This window comes from Microcaecilia unicolor, chromosome 3 (genome assembly GCF_901765095.1).
Source record: "Microcaecilia unicolor chromosome 3, aMicUni1.1, whole genome shotgun sequence".
NCBI classification, from domain to species: Eukaryota; Metazoa; Chordata; class Amphibia; order Gymnophiona; family Siphonopidae; genus Microcaecilia; species Microcaecilia unicolor.
In genome coordinates this window covers 317,675,274-317,691,439 of record NC_044033.1, presented here as the reverse complement: position 1 = coordinate 317,691,439, position 16,166 = coordinate 317,675,274, and the positions used below count along the sequence as shown (strand labels likewise).

At 47.4% G+C, this 16,166-nt stretch overlaps 1 protein-coding gene across 1 annotated transcript in view; it reads right to left on the bottom strand.

The window, feature by feature from the left end:
• Nucleotides 1-16,166, bottom strand: part of MAP3K12 (mitogen-activated protein kinase kinase kinase 12) — a 121,533-nt gene that overhangs the window by 88,048 nt on the left and 17,319 nt on the right. Inside the window, exons 2-4 of the mRNA XM_030195003.1 lie at nucleotides 14,190-14,373; nucleotides 10,547-10,738; nucleotides 4,996-5,154 (exon numbers count right to left, since the gene is read on the bottom strand). Of these exons, the coding sequence (XP_030050863.1) occupies nucleotides 4,996-5,154; nucleotides 10,547-10,738; nucleotides 14,190-14,373 (535 nt within the window). The remainder of the gene's footprint in view (nucleotides 1-4,995; nucleotides 5,155-10,546; nucleotides 10,739-14,189; nucleotides 14,374-16,166) is intronic.

The window sequence follows — 16,166 nt, the reverse complement described above, 5'->3', positions numbered from 1 at the left end:
AAGGGGTGCTGGAGGGATCTCATGGGGAATCTTGAATGCTCTTCTGCTTAAGACGGTGAAAAGGGAGAGCCTTCTTGCAGGCGCTCCCCCTCTGTAGCTGACAGCTGGAACACTAGCAGTGTGGCCAGGACAAGGCAGGATACTGAATGATCACTTCTTGAAATCATTCCTTACATTACACTACCTTATCCAAAGAAAGGGAAAAGGAATGGGACTTGGAGAAGCAGGACCGGTCTTAGCAATTGCGGGGCCCTGTACAGACCAGTTCGGTGGGGCCCCACATACCCTCTAGCTGCCGCATCTTCTTTAAAATGGCTGCCAAGACTTCCAGCGGCGGCCTTTAAAGACTTCAGAGGAAGTCTCACGAGGCTGCCGCTGGAAGTCTCGGCAGTCATTTTTAAAGAGCAATGCAGCAGCAGGGGGGTCAGCGCCAGCAGCAGGCAGGAAAGACGGGGGGGTCTTTCCTGCCCGAAAGACTCCACTAGACCACCAGGGTGGCTTCGGGTATGTGCCAGGAGGGCACTCGGTGGCTCGGGGTAGAGGAGGCAACGAGTCAGATCGCGGCAATGGCGGGGAGCGGGAGGGAGCGCCGTGGGGCCCCTGGAGGTGTGGGGCCCTGTGCAACTGCTCCTGTCACCCCTGCCTAAGACCAGCCCTGTGAAGAAGAATGGGTCTGACACAAGGAACTTTCTGTTGAACTCCATCTACATGTAATCCCCTATTAGATTGGGGATTACTAGCACATTAAGTCCCTGGGTGGGAGAAAGTCCAGCCCAAGGGGAGTAGCTTTGAAATAAAATCCAGAAAGAAAGTACACTGAAAGGAAGAGTGACAGGGGAGGTGGAGTTAGTAGTTAATAAAAGAGTTGGTTGCCCTTTAGGAGGGATGCAGGGAATTGCTCAATTTCTGTCTGTAGCTGTGGGTCTTCGGTTGCCTGCAAGCCCCTGCCAAGTGACCCGAAGGAGAAGAGGGATCCCACTGAAAAGAACTGAATCCATTGGCTAAGAAAAGGAGAGTTGCTGCTAGGGAAGACAGTAACTGTGGAGGTGAGCTCTGAGTAGGCAGTGGAACCAGCCCAGGAGCGCGGGGATCAAAGCCAGGAAATGCCCATCCTGTAGTCAGGGCGAGACAACGCAAAGGTCACCCTGGGTGGAGGTCAGGCCATGAGGGTCTGGACCTGAGATACAGAAAGGAGCCAAACTTTTGGAATACTATCTTTGGGGATAAACAAGGACTGGAGCTGTACAAACAATAAATAATCCTGGTTCACAGTATACTCTAAGGGAGGAGACTAAAGGAGTTCCCCTGGAGAATATCAAAAGAACAACTTATTCAAAAATTGCACCAAGTGATAGAGAGCTTATGAAGTTGGAATGTTCCTATGGTTTCAAGCTGAAATAAACAGTTTTAAGCTCCTGACTAAGGAGCAGGGCTTTTTTTGAGGGGGTACTGAGTACCAGCATCTTTTCCATTGTCTGCTAAAATTGACCCATGGACCCTAAGTTTTAATGAAAGAGCTCGGGCTCTACACACCAATTTTGCCTTGTCATAGATTCTGTGACTGGTTGCAGGGGATCTGGCTATTGTGGGATGAGTCCCTCAGTGACTGCCCCCCCCCCAAAGGGTGGCCTAGCATTTGAGTACCGGCACCTTTTTTGATAGAAAAAAACGCACTGCTAAGGAGTGGTCATTTTGGACTAGGCAGTGTATCGCTGTCCCCTCAAGACAGCCTGTTTAAAATGCCAGCCTTACTTCTCACAGGGTGTTTGAACCTTGACTTTCAGTTTCCTGGGGGAGAAGAGGGTCATCCTGCCCGCTAACACTTCTTTCCCCAGGTGGAGGCACTGCGCGCCGAGTGAGTGAGTGAGGGTCCGACGGAGTCTGCCCTTTGCAGGGAATCCAGCCCACTCAAACCCTGGACCCAGAAGCGCCCAAACAAATGAGTGTTACATACATAACTTTGGTGAGTGACACTAACAATTTTTCAATGCTTCAACAGTAACATCTAGTGACTTTACAAAGAGGTGCTTTTACTAAGCTGCGGTACAAAAGGGGCTTGGGGCCCTTGTACTAAAGGGTTGCAGCGCGGCAACCCAGAACTATCGCCGGCCCAACGCAACTGTCGGAGATAGTTCCACCTTGAGCGTGCGCCATTTCCGGCACTATGAAAAATACCTCCATAATTTCTAGCGCAGTGCTAACCCGGCAGTAATACTGCCCACTTACCAGGTTACCACAGAAGCCCTTACCACCACCTCAATGATTGGCGGTAGGTGTTCCCTCTCACGTGGCCACACAGTAAGATTAATCTTACCGCATGGCCATGTCTTTGTTAGGGGCTTTTTACCCACTATGATAAAAAGGGCCCTGATGCGTGGCAAAAACAACCCCCCGCTGCTTTCGCAGGGCTCTTTTTACCATAGCTTGGTAAAAGAACCACTTTGTGCGTTCTAATGGCACTAGCCAAGTCCCTATCCAACCAAGGACTTAACCCTTTCATCTACGCAAAGGATGTCTTAATAAACATTCCTTATAAAACCAAACTGACAGAAATCACCAACGAAATCAAGCTAAGCTTGAACATCATGGACTCATGGGCAAATGCATTTCAACTAAAACTCAATAAAGAAAAAACACATTGTCTTATCCTCTCATCCCAGCACAGCACGGACAACCCCACAAGCATCGACACCCCAGATTACACCCTCCCTATCTCAGACAGCCTGAAAATCCTCGGCGTTATAATGGACTGTAACCTAACACTGGAGAGCAAAGTAAAATCCAAACTTCAGACCGCTTAAAACATGGCAGCTAGGCTTATATTTGGAAAAACGCAATCTGAAAGAGCAAAACCCCTCCGCTAAACATTACACTGGCTCCCTATCAAAGAACGTATTGCCTTCAAAATCTGAACCATGGTTCACAAAATTATCTACGGCGAAGCGACTGGATACATGACAGACTTAATCGACTTACCAACCAGAAACGCATCTGATTCAACACGAACATATCTAAATCTACACTACCCAAGCTGTAAATGACTTAAATACAAATCTACCTATGCATCCAGCTTTTCTTACAAAAGCACACAACTGAGGAACGTGCTACCAAAAGCCTTGAAAACGACGCACGACCACCTAAACTTCCGGAAAATACTAAAAACCACCCTGTTTAAAAAAGCATACCCTCCCGATCCAATTTAAATGCCTGGCCTCGGCTACACAAGAAAACTAAAGCACGTAATGAACATAACTGTGCTCTTCCGCTCTACGATCCTTATTGAGGCTCTGAAATATAAACTTCATCGTAACACAACATCACATTGTATTTGTTCATACTGGAACCTATAAACACCTTTCTGGTACTATGTAAGCCACATTGAGCCTGCAAATGGGTGGGAAAATGTGGGATACAAATGTAACAAACAAACAAATAAATAAATAATGCAGGATTTTCCCACTCGCTAAACCCATTTTTACCATGGCAGAAAAACACGGCATTTTTCATTTTTTGATTTGCAGGTCATGCTAAGGGCTCCCGCACTAATTCCACGTGAACCAGTTAGCACATGTTAATGTGAACGCACTTGCCGGTTAGCATTTCCACACCCATTCCCCACCTGCCATGCTCCCTCCTGAAAAAAAAATTAAAAAATAAAAATTGCATGCAATTAGCACACACAAACAGGAAAATTATTGCAGGACACACTAAAGTGTCCCGTGGAAAGTCTTTTTTGGCATATTAAGCCCACTTTAGATCTTAGCACACCTTAGTAAAAGGGTCCCAAAGGTTCTTGCTTCATGGAGGAGGACACACAAGACAGCGAGGGAGTTGGGGGCAGGGTGGCATTCCATAGAACCCTTGATCATGGTGGTGGGCTGAGGGGGGAGGGAAGGGGATCAGGGGAGGGATTAATGGAAAAAAAAGTTATGTGGGTGCCGGCTGATGTTCAGTGCTGCCATGGGGAAAAGTGCCTCAGTGAGATCAAACTTGATGGATGAAAAGTTAAAGGTAAGGATTGCTTTAATTGTCTTGAAGTTTTAAAATGTAGAGAAAACAAAGAGCATATCTTGCCAAGCAGCACAGATGAAAAGGACTGAGCGGGAGGACCAGATAATAGTTGAAAGGGAATGCATGTGTGTGCCCAGAAAGCCTTGTGGATCTTTCAGGACTACTGGAGAGTACATTTGGTCTGCTTCTGTCCACGTTCAAGTGTGGCCTTATCCGGCTAGTCCACAGAAAAAGCCTCTTACTCCTCCCTGCTGACAGCCATTAGTTAAAACCATTCTCCTAATGGAGTACTGGGCTGCCAAAAAAGGTTACATTTCTCCCACGCAGCACCAGATTCCTTGCTCTGGACCCTTCCAGAACAGCACCGATCTGTCACACCCACAGGCTCCACCCCCGTTGTCAACCACATGAATTGAAGCCCCTTCACCAAAGCAGCAGCTGTAGAACATTGGCCCTCCTGCAGTTTGGCAGCAGCAGTTAAGACCATTGGTAGACAGGTGGGGAGGCTGAGAGATAATGCTGGAGGTGGAAGCTGTGTGTGTGTGTGGGGGGGGGGGGGGGGGTGGAAATGGAAGCTACCAGGATAGGTACTGATGACACTGAATTTGAAAGACAGAGAGAAAAAGTGGTAGAAATGGGAGAAGGTAGGCAGACAGTTCAAGTCCTGTGTCTCCCTCATGGGAGCTAGGGATTAGCAGCATAGCTCTGGATGTAAGGGTTGCTTGTGGTGTCTCCCTGGTATACCGCACATTTCTAGACAGCCTGAGTATAGCCCAGAGACCTCTAATGCCTGTTGAGCTGCACTGTTTAATCAACAAGCAGAGGCTCCTCTTCATGAATTCCTAGTTCCATCCTTGTACACAAACATATACCCTTAGTTCTCATCTCTTCCCCCACTCAGAACAAGAGCGATATCTCATCCCTTGCCCTCCCTGGCACTTGGGATTGAGATGGAAAGGACAGATTGATCTGAAGTTCTCTTACCAAATATCGACCTTTTCAGAGACAGGCTCATTTCTAATGACTTCTGGTGCCATCCAGGCCACTGTGCCAGCAAAGGACATCTTGGTGCTTTTATCACTCAGCTCCTTGGATGTGCCAAAGTCTGAGATCTTCACCATGTCATCGTAGGTGATCAGCATGCTACAGAGGAGAAGAAAAGTGGCAGAGAGGGTCACTCCCAGCTAGATCATCTGTATCCCATGACAAATGCACCTGCAACAATTAGCCAATCACATCATGTTAACACTTCAAAACTCTTAAGGTGCACAATTAACAGAGGAGTTAACACAAAATACTCTTGGCCCACCCAATATGCCTAATCATCCTTTCTGTCTGTTGTTTTATTATCACCCAGGTCACCTCATTGAGACTGCAGGTACTACAGTGAGCATCAGAAGTACATTTGAGATACTGATATCGTAATCCAGAAAACCTGGTTTAGGAGGGATGCTCACTACTGTCATGGTGTGTGCGAAGCTGACCCATCTGAAGCCACTAACCCACAAGGAGGCTGATAAAGTCTTGGTTAGGCCCCACTGCATGCATGGAGTTTAGTGAAGGAAAATCAGATTTGAAAACCAATGCATGCAACAAACTAAAAGCAGGACGAACAGTCTCTCCAGGTTCACAGGGTGAGGTGGTAACCCTACCACAGACCCTACTCAATCTCCAGCCATCTCCCTCCCTCCCTCACCCTTACCAGCACCCTGAGTAGGTGTCCTTTGAAACAGTTTCTGCTGGTAGATGCTCCCAGGCATCCAGAACCCTCTCACTAAAGAAGCATTTGCAAAACTCCTTTTTTCTTTGCACACGAGTGGCTGATATGGGACAATCCTTGTGGTTCTCTTAAGAGCAGAAAAGGAACAAGGGCTGCTAAGAAAAGCTGTGAAGCTTGGACTTGTGAGAAAAGGTGAAGCACTATTTAAAATTATGAAGCACTTCACTTCAGGTTTATTGACACATTATAAATTAGCAATCCTCCTTTAAAAAAAATTAAAACTTGGGGGGTGGGGCAGAGTCAAGATGGCCGCACGTACCTGAGCATGGTGTGCTGGATCTGAGAATGCTGAGAACGACTTTTTTTCTCCTCTTTCTCTATGTCTCATACTAAATGGAAAGGGGCTTTTAAGCCCACTGCATCCATGGGCTGTACTTCTACCCCTGTTCAGCAGACTATTGAGCAGTACGCACTTGGGACCCATCAGGAAGTTTCTGTAGTTTGAGAGCCCACTTCTCCCCGAGAGAAAGGACTCCTTGAGAGCTTAGGCTTGGATTATTCATTCCCTCCTCCAGTCTGCAAGGCACCTCTATGTCCAGTGAGTAAGCAGGAGTGGGCGCCAGCAGGACTGGATGCAGAAGTCGCTTCCGGAACACTGGAGGAGGTGGCTCACTCTGCTGAGAGCTCCATCGTGAGGAGGTGGCTCATTCTACTCAGAGCTCCACCATTAGTCTTATGCAACCTTTGGCTTTGGGCAGAGTGACCCTGGACGGTGTATGGAGAGTGCTTTCTAAGCTTGAGACAACGTTGACTAAAACATTGTCAGATGTTTTGGCTCTCGTAAGTAAGATCAACACGCTTACCATTAATATAGATAATATTAAAGTGGAATTGTCACCGCAGCTTCAACAAATTAAGAAGGATGTGCTGTGTAATCAAGATGCAATTGCTGTTTCAGTGAAAGATAAATTGATTATACATAGAAAAATTGAACAATTGGAAAATTTCAGCAGGAGATTAAACCTCCGTTTGCTGTATTTTCCCAATGTGCGTGGTATGGCTCCCTTGGATACACTGAAAAAACACTTAATCGAAGTTTTGAAATAAACTCCAGATTTGATTCCTACAATAAATAAGGTTTATTTCATGCCTGTTTCTTCCTCTGTAAAAAATGGTTGCGAGGGTATTCAAGGGAGTTTGCAAGGGGAATGGTTGACTGAAAATAATGGAGTAGATGTGAACAATTTGACAGCCTTCCTGAAGAATTCAAACTGAGAAGTAATAGAATGTTCTACACTGCTCGTGATATTCGTCTTTGAAAATGACGTGAATTTTCTTTTGAGACTTTACTTTAGGAGGCCACAAGAGTTATTTTTGGGTCAAAAAGTTTGGATTTTTCCAGACATTACAAAGTTAACACAAGAGAGAAGGAAAGCTTTTATGGAGATAAAGCACCAAGTTAGAGATCTAGGCACTTCCTTTTTATTGAAATATTCCTGTAAACGTGTAGCTCGGTACCTTGAGGTAGGTATGCCTTTTTTGCTCCCGAGCAGATGAAATTCCTTCTCGATGCTAAAACGTTTTTTTTTGCCTTCAGCTTGAAATTGCAGCATTTAGTGTAATTATCAGGGTCTAATACATGCTAACAGCCTTTCCTCTTGTTTTTTTCCCCCTTTATATTCTTTTAATTATTAGTCTCCACTCCCATTTATTGTGGTCTAAGAGTGAGATTACATTTTTTTCTTGTTTTGTTATAATTGATATTCCTGATTATGTATCTATGCTCTGTGTTTCTGTAACAAGATAATTTCTTGTGAGATTTTTAAATAAATTATATTAAAGAAAAACTTTTTTTAAAACTTGAAATAACTTTAAACATGCACTGATCCCTCTGTAGCTGGGGTTGAAATGGAGTCTTCCAGACTCACATAAGCCAGTCAGATGGCTCACTTCTGATGGAGTTTTGGAATTGTAGAATGCAAGGAGGTTTAATAAGAGAGGAGATGGCATGACGTCAAAAAGTTGAAGACATCTCCCTCGCACAGCTGCCATATTGGTGTACCCTAAAACCTCCTTGAAACAAACTATAGCTACGAACTTTGGACAAAGTGTTTATTCCAAACGAGGACTCAAGATTAATTGTAATTACAGTAATCATGCCCACACACTAAAGAGATTGCCAATTCCCTCCCATCCCACACATCAACCTGCTAGAACAACGTATTAGCACGATATATCCAGCGATCCCTGACAGTCCAGTGCCAATCCGAGGGGCTCACACTCTCTTGCTCCTAGTTTGAAAACTGCAGGAAGGCCGGGAGGCCCAGCACCGATTGGTCAGCCAAGAACAATAATGAAGGAAATAACCTCACTGACTAGCAGGGGACCCAAACTATTTAACAAGCTCTTCAGCAATGACAAAAATATTTTGAATGTAACTTTCCCCCCTTCACAGATCCCTCGAACCCCCCCAACTCCCCTTACATCCCCCGATCCGCTCCTAATTAAAGAATGCAAAAGCAAGGAGGTTTACTTAAACAATATAAACCTCACAAGTTTATTATAGTTTTCAATAGCATCTGCAAATGTTTAGGGTCACTCAATGTGGCGGCAAGTTCCACCTACTGGCTTCAGCCCACAGAATGGGCCAGATAGGCTCATGCCGTCTCCTGTCTTATTAAACCTCCTTGGTAGAATGTCAGCAAAAAGGCATTTTCTAATTGGGTAAGAGCCAATTTATAAAGCAGCATCATTTATTCTGGGGTTTCCTAAGGTCCTTTTATTATCATGAGTATGATCATATGCACTTTTTTGAATCAGAGCAGTATAATTTCCCAATTTTCTTTGGCTTCCTTCAGAAATCGCTATGTGTGTCATGAATACTGCACACTAGAGAGCCCCAGACAGACTACTTTCTCCTTTGTAAGTGAATAAATAAGTTCCCAGATTCAATTAAACCTGAAATATTCATCTCACACATCTTTCACTAATGAGATCAGGACCAGGTCAGTGTTTCCAGGGAGCAGCATTACTACTGTATCAGTCTCCCTCCGGGGCAGTGGCTGTAGATGGATCAGTTTTGTGCATCCCTCGGTTTTGTGGAGTATGATCTCAGTCTCTCAAATGTACTGCTAACGCTCACTGTAGTTAAGGAGTGGAGGAGTAGCCTAAAGGTTAGTGCAGTGGCCTGAACACCAGGGAAAATGGGTTTGATTCACACTGCAGCAACTTGTGACTCTGGGCAAGTCACTTAACCCTCCATTGCTCTGGGTACGAAAGAAGTAGCTGTCTATAATATGTAAACCGCTTTGATTGTAATCATTGAAAGATGGTATATCAAATCCCATCCCCTTTCCTACTAGAAGCTACAGTGAGAAGAGCTGGGCTGTCCTGGAGAAGCAGAACATAGGATGAAGATCCTAGACTCTAGGAGAGAAACAGGTCCCAGCGGTGCTGCACTTCAGCTGTGAAGGCCAGGACTAAACTAACAGGTATGCAGTGGCGATCCTAGCCGGCGTGACACCCAGGGCGGATCGCCGATGCGCCCCCCCCCTGGGAGCAGCGCGCCCCCCCCAGCGAAATGACCCCCCCCGGGTGCACGCCGCTGGGGGGGGGGGGGGGTGCCGCGGCGCGCACCTGTCAGCTGAGTTCGCTGACCGCTAACTTTGCTGCAGCTCCCTCTGCCCCGGCCGGAACAGGAAGTAACCTGTTCCGGGGCAGAGGGAGCTGCAGCGAAGTTAGCGAAGTCAGCGAACTCAGCTGACAGGCGCGCCGTGGCACCCCCCCCAGCGGCGTGCACCCGGGGCGGACCACCCCCCCCCCCCCCGCCCCCCCCTTGGTACGCCACTGCAGGTATGAAGTCTCTTACATAAGATTCAAAATAAGTTTAAAAGCAGCCTCTTTAGAAAGTCTCTTTTTTTTTCCTCTGTGTTTACGGATGCAACTTTCTTTTTCTCCTATTTTTCTTTCTTTTAATTTTACCATTTGTTTTTATTATCATCGACTATAAGCCACGGAGTTGACATACTCCAAACAGCAGTACATCAATCCAAATAAACTAAACTAAAGCTTCTGGACCACTCCCTGGAGTTCTGTGTCACTGTACTTCTGCTGGGCTTTACTGCAACGACATACAACTACAGGCTGTTACAGTTCTGCCTTTGCTCCATGTGATGTATGCATGGCTTTGAAGTCCTACTTTTCCTAGAAACGTAGGCCCGATATTCAACTGGCGGAGATAGGCGTCTTGCTGACCACCAGCGGCGCAAAACCCAGAAATTCAATGTCAGGCCATGTCGGGGCACCGGCACTGAATTTCCAGATTTGTGGAGCTGGCTAACACACAGCTGGTTAAATGCAATATTCAGCACTTAACCGGCTATGTGCTACCATATAAAGATAGGACTGACTTTTATGTGGTTAAGCTGGCCGGTTAAATGCTGAATATCAGTAATTAACTGGCCAAGTGCTAACCCTGCCCCCTCCCCAAATGCCCCCAAAATAGCCAGTTTTGAGTTCGATGCCAACAGATTATTTTCAGCAGTGCTAACCGGTTAAATGCCACTGAAAATGACCAATTAGCTCCGAACAGGCGATTTAACCAGCCAGGAGCTGTTTCTGACTGGTTAAATGGTGTTGAATATCGACCCTATAAGAACTAGAACTCAATTCAATGGGCCAAACCAGGCTGGGATCAGCCTGTTGAGGTAGCAGGTGAGGTGGCAACCCTAATACAACAGGCCCTGACTGGCCTAAGCCAAGGCAACACGGCCAGCCCTAACTGTCCTGTCGCAAAGCGATACCGCTGATCCTTACTTGGGTGACTTGAGGTCTCGGTGAATGATCTTGTGCAAATGCAGGTAATTCATGCCACCCGCGATGCCCATAGACCAGTCAACCAGCAGCGAAGGGGTGATCTTCCTGCCCGCACGCAACACCTCATAGAGCTGGCCCTGGGCGCAGAACTCCATGATGATACAGTAGCATGGAGCCTGGGTGCAGACTCCCCTGGGGGAAAGAAAAGGCAATCAATCATTTTGTAGCACTAACAGGCCAACCTTGAAGCGCTACTCCCCGAGTCCCCCACCACAGCTCTAATTCTATCTTTGTCTTCAGTTTCCCCTTCTTCTCAGCCTCTCTCCTTATGCCTTCCCGTCTGGCTGTCATTAGTGAGCCATCATTCACAGCAGCTTTCAGCACACAAAGCTAAAGCTGCTCACAGCATTTAGTAAATAAAATGTCTGAACCTAATCTTTGTAAGCAGCAGAAATAATTAGAAAAAAATAATATGTTTAGATATCCAGTTGGTAATTAAGACACACAAAATAATTCATGATGGGATATAAGATTTTGACAGTTTTCCTGCTTATCACTTTCACTCTTATAAATTTAAATATGTTGAGGTGCTGCTGTGCTGATTGCCAGCAGAACTCATGCAGGCCTCACACTGATACATACATGTAAAGCATGAATACAACATGGACAGCTGAAGCGCAGATTTTCATCAGGGTTTCATGGAGGACACACAAAGCATGAAAACAGAAGGAACAGAATTATCAGAGCCCCATGTAGGCTTCACACCAAAACATATAGCATGGATAACTAAAGAACAGATGTTCATCAGAGCTTCAATCAGACATCACACTGATACATGTAAAGCATGAATACAGTACAGACAACTGAAGGGCTGACCTTCATCCAACTCAATGCAGGCTGTGTGTCATGAGGCAGACTTGGGTTTGATTCCTGAGCCCGGCTTCTCCTTCTTAAGTCAGCTGGGGTTGCTGAGGCAATGCTCACAGCCCCTCCTTGAGGGGGAGGGGGGGGGGGGGGGAAGCACAGACTCTCAGAAATCACTCCGTGGTGACACCTAGTGGTTGACTGAAGATTCACATTAGCAGGGTACTCAGGTGCTAATGCACAGCTGCACCCACTAAATACAGGCACAGAAATTACCGAGTCGCAAACAGCGAGCAACGCAGAAAGGGGATTGCATGCAAATGAGATGCATGGATTCTCCTTCATGCATTGGTTGCTGTTTGCGATTCCAAGCTGTCATATGCATTTGACAGCTTGCTTGCCAAAAATCCCTGGTGGTGGTCCAGTTGACTGCCTCCGAACCCCCCCCCCCCCGCCCTGGTGATCCTCCTAATCCTTCCCCCAGCCACTCACCTCCTAACCCCCCTCGCAACCACTGAATATTTTTAAAAATATTCCCTGGTGGTCCAATGGACCCCAACCGACACCCCCCCCAGACAAAATCGCCCTGGTGGTACAGTGGACTGGACCAGCAAAGATTTACCTGGTGGTCATGACCCCACCCCCTCCCCTTCCTGTACCTTAACAAGATGGAGGCAGGAGGGGAGGAGCAACACCTCTTCCCCTCCTGCCTTGGGCCTGCCCAGAACAAAATGGTGGAGCCCAGCCCCTGCCCAGTGCATTCTAGGATTCACTGGGCGGGGTTAAGAACGATATAAGGAAGTCCTTACAGTATATGGTGCTTAGCCCCTCCTAGTTTATCCCAGAATGCACTGGGCTGGGCGCCATTTTGTTCTGGGTGGGTCCAAGGCAGGAGGGAGAAGGTGTTGCTCCTGCCTTCCTCTTGTTAAGATATAGGGAGGGGAGGGGGTGGGGTCACGACCACCAGGTAAATCTTTGCTGTTCCGAGAGGGGGTGCTTGGGGGGGGGCGGTCTGGGCCACTGGACCACCAGGCTATTTTTGCCTGGGGGCCAGTTGGGGTTCACTGGCGCAGAGAATATTTTTAAAATATGCAGGGGGGTCGCATGAGGGGTGCCCAAGGGGGTCAGGATCCACTAAACCACCAGTGAATATTTTTAAAAGATTCTAGGAAGGTTGTGGGGAGGGGGGGTTCTTGAGGGGAGTCACCGGGAGGGGATAGATAGGGAGCACAAGCAGGCAGCCTTTGCAGCTGCCTGTTTGTGCCTCCCTCCTCTCCGACAGCTCCAGAGCAGCCATAAAATTTGCTCTTTAGAGCTAGGTGCTCTGGAGCTTCCTATCACCTGGAATGCTCATTAGAATACTCATTTGCATGGGGTTCTTGGTGGCTGCTAAACGGCACACATTAGAGCCACGGAAAACCCCTTTGTGCATTACTCCCTAATTTAACGTTTGCTTCAGACTGGCTGCAACCAGTCTAAAGCAAATGTTCCCAGCACAGTAAGCATCAGGCCCTCAATCATATTAAAGTTTATGACCCTCAGCCAAGGACTATTGCTGAGATGACTGGGCTGAAGTGGGATGGACTATAAAGACAGGGGTTTAGCGTGAGGAGCTGCAAATGAGGACTCATGGCCGTAGCATAAGCCCATTCTGATTGAACTGGAAGCTCAAATGAGCAGGAAGAATCTGGCTGGACCCCCCAAAAATACCTAAATAATAACAAAGACCTATGAATAAAACTGAAAAAAATAACAGAGGCAGGAAACAGGCAAAATGATATTTTGAGCAATTTAGATAGAATGGCTGCTTTAAAGACACAAGAGGAAGTTCCTTCATGGAAACAGTAAGTGTTAGGAAAGGCCCCATCCACCTGCCACTATGACCGAATTAAGAGGCATCAGGAAGACACTAACACTAAACCAATTTATCACAGAGCTGAGACTGCGCATCGGTACAGATTTACGCCCTGTCTGCTATTCCTGGAATACCCTCCCTGCCTCTGCAGTAACACTCCCTCTCCTGCCCGCCTCTGCTTCTCTCGTTCACTGAATTAATTCCCATCACAGCGTGAGTCACTCCAAGCTTCCAGCACAAGAGTTCTCGTAAATAATAAAAAAGCATCACAGCACGGTCCAGAAGACCTCCTCCTGCTCCAGAGCAGCCTTTCACCAAGACAAGAGAGACAGGTCTCCCTGCCCCCCTCCCCACTTAATCTGGGCACCTCTCCCATTACCAAGCATGAGGCCTAGCTCCATCCTACCCTAGCTCACCAGAGTCATGCATACTCCATCAAAACATCAACCTCCCCAGACCTGGCTCCCCACCCCCCCCAAAATCACCAGAGGCATGCACATTACATCAAAATACTAGACCCCCTCCCCACACCAACTCATGAGACTTGGCGTAATGTCTGTTTTCTTCATGTCCCTTACTTTCTTCACTACTACTTCCTCTCCGCGGCCTAGGAAGATGGCTGTCTGAGCTCACCAGATACAAGCACATTCCATCAAAACATCGGACCCAGACCCCCTCCTCACAAGACCTAGCTCCCCCCCTCCTACTAGCTCAACAGAGGCATGCATACTCCATCAAAACAACAAACCCAGACCCCCTCCCTGCACCAACTCACAAGACCTGCACTCCCTCCCCCACCCCACAGACGATGCTGCAACAGCACATAGTACCCAAGTTCCAACTGCTAAACTGGAGAAACATGGTGCATTGAGGGGCTCCATGATTATTAAGTGATCATTCTGAGGTGCAGGTTTCAGTACTCACTTGAAGGTGATAATGTTGGGGTGCTTCAGTTTCCGAAGATGCTTAATGTCTGTTTCCTTCATGTCCCTCACTTTTTTCACTGCTACTTCCTCTCCATGGAATCGGCCTAGGAAGACGGCTCCCTGAGCTCCACTGCCCACCCACTGCAAGTCCATGATCTCTTCAAAGGGCACTTCCCAGGTATCTGCGAGCCAGAGATTAAGATGAGCCTGAAGGAGATACACGTCAACTCCAAAGTGGAGGAGTACTGGAAAATCATTTTACAAATATGACCCCTTACACTGACTTCTGTCAAACACATACTTACCTGTACCAGCTGTTTTCTGAAGACAACAGTTCACCAGTCACATAGGTCTCATGATTATGTTTGGAATTCTTCCAGAGTTTTCTGGAAAGGCATAAAAGCCCTTTACTGCCCATGTGTGGTAGATCCTGCAGCTTCCCTCAGTTCTATATAGCATTTGGCTGGGGAGAAAGGGAGGAAATGCAACTCTAAAACAGAGGTGGGGGGAGAATGTGATTGGTGAGTTGCTCTGTTCAAAGAACTTCTGATGCAGTTAAGCAACTTTGATTTCTCTAAAAACACGCAGTCCATTAAGTCACACATATGGGACTGTTTAGCTAAGGATTGTTTTACAGTTTTTGTTGTTGAAAACCACAAAAAGAATTTCCAGCAGGTAGAAACATATTTTTGTTAAGAACAGTGGCATAGTCATGCTTTGGCTAGGGTCCCTTCTTCTTTAATGGCTGTACAGGGTTGCCAAGCCCTGCCAGCCCAAGACGTTTCCTGCACAAGTCCTGCCTGTGCTGTCTGAGAAACACTTAAGTCAGCAGGTATGCTTTGGCTGCCAATGCTCAGCAACTGAACTGAGTGAGCATGCGTAAGAGTGCCAATGTCGGCAGCTGAAGTGCGCTTCCGACTTGAGCACTGCTCTGGCAGCATAGGTAGGACTTGCGAAGGAGTCATCTTGGGCTGGCAGAGCATGGCATCCACGCCAGCAAAGGTATATTTTAATGTGGCGGCAGCAGGGTGGGGGGGGGGAAGGGGGAGAGAGAATACCACCCCACCTCTCCCAAAATGGATTTCTGGCTACACCCTTTGTTGGGCAAAAAAAAAAAAAAACCCAAAACTTTTCTGCTCGATCTGTCTTATTTCTTTGTATTTCATAACATGGCAGATAAACCTAGATACTATAATGGGTCCTAGCAGAGAAGTTGGATTCTACATGTCAAAGAAGTTGTGGAGAACTGGCTATACAAATCTAGCATCCCACAGAAAAGGCTGTGATTGGACAGTAACAGAGCGTGAATATGTGGACTGAACTTCACATTACAAACTCACAATAATACATAGGAGGAGAGTCCAGTGGCGATCCTAGCCGGCATGACACCCAGGGCGGAGCGCCGATGCGCCCCCCCCCCGGGTGCAGTGCGCCCCCCCCCCCGGCGAAATGACACCCCCCTGGTGCACGCCGCTTGGGGGGGGGTGCCGCGGTGCACGCCTGTCAGCTGACTTCGCTGACTTCGCTAACTTTGCTGCAGCTCCCTCTGCCCAGGCCGGAACAGGAAGTAACCTGTTCCGGGGCAGAGGGAGCTGCAGCGAAGTTAGCGAACTCAGCTGACAGGCGCGCGCCGCGGCACCCCCCCCCCCAGCGGCGTGCACCCGGGGCAGACCGCCCCCACCGCCCCCCTCTTGGTACGCCACTGGGAGAGTCTCTTTCAACTGAAAGGAAGTTCTGGAATGAGGGGGGCACAGGATGAAGGTGAAAGGGGATAGAATCAGGAGTAATCTAAGGAAATACTTCTTTATGGAGAGGGTGGTTGACGAGTGGAATGGTCTCCCAGTAGGGGTGGAGGAGACAGGACTGTATTTGAATTCAAGAAAGCATGAGAAAAGCACACAGGATATGTAAAGGAGGGAAATGGATTGTAAGGCTTGTTAGTTGTATGGGTAAGCAGACTGAATGGGTCACAGCT